We start from the raw sequence: 2947 nt of genomic DNA on the forward strand, positions 1-2947 counted from the left end.
ATTAACCAATTAGCTGCATTTTGAGGGTTTTGAAGTAAATAAATCAAAAACTCAAATCACCTGGATTCCCTAAATTGAAATTAATATACATATGTTTTCTTTTTATATTATTATATATTATATAAATTGTCATAGTGTTATTTAGATTTATACATCATTAACCGTGGGAGGGTTTCACAATTATTTATATGTTTCTATGGAAGAGTGTGAACATTTATGTATAAAGCTAAATAATATCCTAATACGATGTATATAATAATATTAAAAATATACATAACTTGTGTAATTAATTTCGATTTAGAGAATTCTAATAATTCAGATTCTTTTAAAAAAATTTATCTACGTAAAAAAGCCATATTTATATAGTAGAAACTTAAACGGAATAATATTCTCGATTTATTTTATTAGGTTATATATGAGAGCTCTAAGTCTATAACGGTCAATTGAGTGCATTAAACATCACTTGGAAGAAACATTTTCCATATACAGGAGAACTGCAACGGTCAATTGAGTGCATATCCATCGCCAGGAACGGATTGGAGCTTTGGGGAAATGAATCCTTTCAATTTTTTTTAATAATTGAGAGAATAAATATAAAAGAGAGAACAATAAAAGGTTAAAGATCATATTTTACACTTTCAATTTTTTTTAATAATTGAGAGAATCTATTTCTAGAAGTTTGGTTGGTTTAAGATTTAGGAAATAAAAATTTTATGTAATTTAGAGATTTTATGTGTAGTTATTTTTAGTAATACGATCAATTTAAGTTTTAATTGTTTCACATATTAATATTTTTATTTAATTAATTTAATATTATACATTCAGACTTTGTAATTTTTAAATTAGTTTTTATTTATTCATTTTTATATCTATTTTAAATTTTTTATTTTTAATAATATTAAAATATCAATATATTTAACATTCATATAATTATATAAAAAAATTAATAATAATTTAATGAGATATATAATAACTTGTTAGCTAAAACACATTATAAAGATACTATATTTTATAATTTTATAGAGTGCTATTAATATTATAATAAAACTTTACATTCAAGTCATTTAACCAACCAAGTTTACTCAAGTTGCTCTAACTTAATTCAGCTCCACGCACCATTATTTGTAACTAACTTTTAACTTAACGCATGATTATATATAATTGCCTTTTCTATGTGGATTTTTTTTTTCAAATTTTCTCAGTGTTTTCTGCGTTCTCTTTCTTTTCTGCGTTTTCTTCATTTACGATCATTGCTCTTTGATTTGATTTGAAAATTTGGATCAATTTTTTTTTAATCAAGCAGTGAAATCAAATTTGAACAGCTATTTCGTTTTCGAAGACAATGAATGATGCAAGTTCAGATTGTCAGTTGAACCATGGTGAATTGGATTATTATTTGAAACAAATTAAGTGGATGAGGTTTGGTTCGATCCTAGTTAATTTTGTTCATTAGTAGTTAATGCTCATGTAGTTGAATAATGTAGGAGTTTTGAATTGTTGTTCGCTAAATATGTTTTGTTCCTAGTTTCGATGTATTTAAAAAGACATTTTAGTTTAGTCTGGAACTGTTTTCGATGTTTTTCAGTTTCTCTGTGATGTTAATGAGTAGTTTGTGCCAAAAGTTAGGATGACATTTAATACACTTGAAGAAATTAAAAAATTCTACAAAGATTATTCTAAACTTGCAGGTTTTTCTACAAAAATTCGGAACACAAATAAAAAGAAAAATAAAATTAAAAACCAATTGATTACATGTAGCAGAGATGGTAAATGAAAATCGAACATATCTCCCACTTAGAAGACAAATTCCTTAGCTGGATTAAATTGTCCTGCAAGAATTTATATTCATATATTGAAGGACGTTGGTATTTGGATTATTTCAAAGGTTGTTTTGTATCATTCACATCTGTGTTATCCAAATCAAGTAGAGATGCTTACACAACACAGGCAGTTAAGCATGTTTGTACGCCGTACAATTGAGAATAACAACGAAGCTGGAATTAGACCAAGAAAAACATATCAATTATTTGTGGCACCAACAAGGGGTCATCGTGAATTAAGTTTTATTGAAAAAGATGTAAGAAATTACATTACGAGAAAAGTCCGTAATACTCCGAACTATGCCAAAGAATTTGGAAAATACTTATTAAGAATAAAAGAGAAGAATCAGAATTTCTTTTTCGAGCTTGAACTTGAGGTTGATCACTCAATCAAAATTGCTTTTTGCGCTGATGCAAGAAGCAGGGCTTCCTATGAGTATATTGGAGATGTTATTTCGTTCGATACCATTTATAATACAAACATGTAATTTGCTGTTCTGGTTTATGTGTTTTGTGAAACAACTTTTGGTACATATGATCTTTTGTTTCTGTGTTGTTGATTCAGGTATAATTTGGTTTTTGGTTCTTTTATTAGTGTCAATCACCATGGTCATTCTACACTTCTGGGATATGCTTTGATAAAAAACGAGGATATTCAATGATTCAAATGGTTGTTTAAATGTTGGCTTCGTTGCATAGGAGAAAAGGCTCCAAAGGCATTCTTACCGATCAATGTGCATCGATGCAAAGGGCTATTGAGAGTTGTATATCCACAACCATTCACAGGAGATGTATTTGGCATATTTATGAAGAAGATTCCTCAGAAATTAAACGGCTACAAGAGACACAAAGAAATTGAACAAGAGACGAGTCATGTTCTTTGGAACTCTTTTACAAAAGATGCATTTGATTGAAATTGGAATGATTTCCTTATGAAGTATAATGTTGAAGACAATAAGTGGCTTTTAGGTAAGGGTGTCTTTATTAGAATTAACTAATGCTGTTATTTTTAGTGTTTGGATTTTTATATGTTTTGCTTGTTTAATAGAGGTGCCAACCTGTTAATTTTTTGGTGCATTTTATTTCTGATTCACGTATTTTATTATTTTTTAGAGCTTTTTGAAGAT

General features: G+C 27.8%; 1 protein-coding gene across 1 annotated transcript; it reads left to right on the forward strand.

Annotated features, from left to right (window-relative positions):
• Positions 1-1930: 1930 nt before the first annotated feature.
• Positions 1931-2734, forward strand: LOC148546367 (protein FAR1-RELATED SEQUENCE 5-like). Its single transcript, XM_088499193.1, has 3 exons — positions 1931-2304; positions 2386-2402; positions 2520-2734. The coding sequence occupies exons 1-3, from the start codon at positions 1931-1933 to the stop codon at positions 2732-2734; spliced, it is 606 nt and encodes a 201-aa protein (XP_088355319.1).
• The last annotated feature ends 213 nt before the right edge of the window (positions 2735-2947 follow it).

This window comes from Arachis ipaensis, chromosome B9 (assembly GCF_059453495.1).
Source record: "Arachis ipaensis isolate K30076 ecotype BB chromosome B9, ASM5945349v1, whole genome shotgun sequence".
In the NCBI taxonomy this organism is placed as follows: domain Eukaryota; kingdom Viridiplantae; phylum Streptophyta; class Magnoliopsida; order Fabales; family Fabaceae; genus Arachis; species Arachis ipaensis.

Bases quoted from the DNA above. Each gene is read 5' to 3' on its own strand.
- LOC148546367 (XM_088499193.1), top strand. From the start codon at position 1,931: ATGCTTACACAACACAGGCAGTTAAGCATGTTTGTACGCCGTACAATT.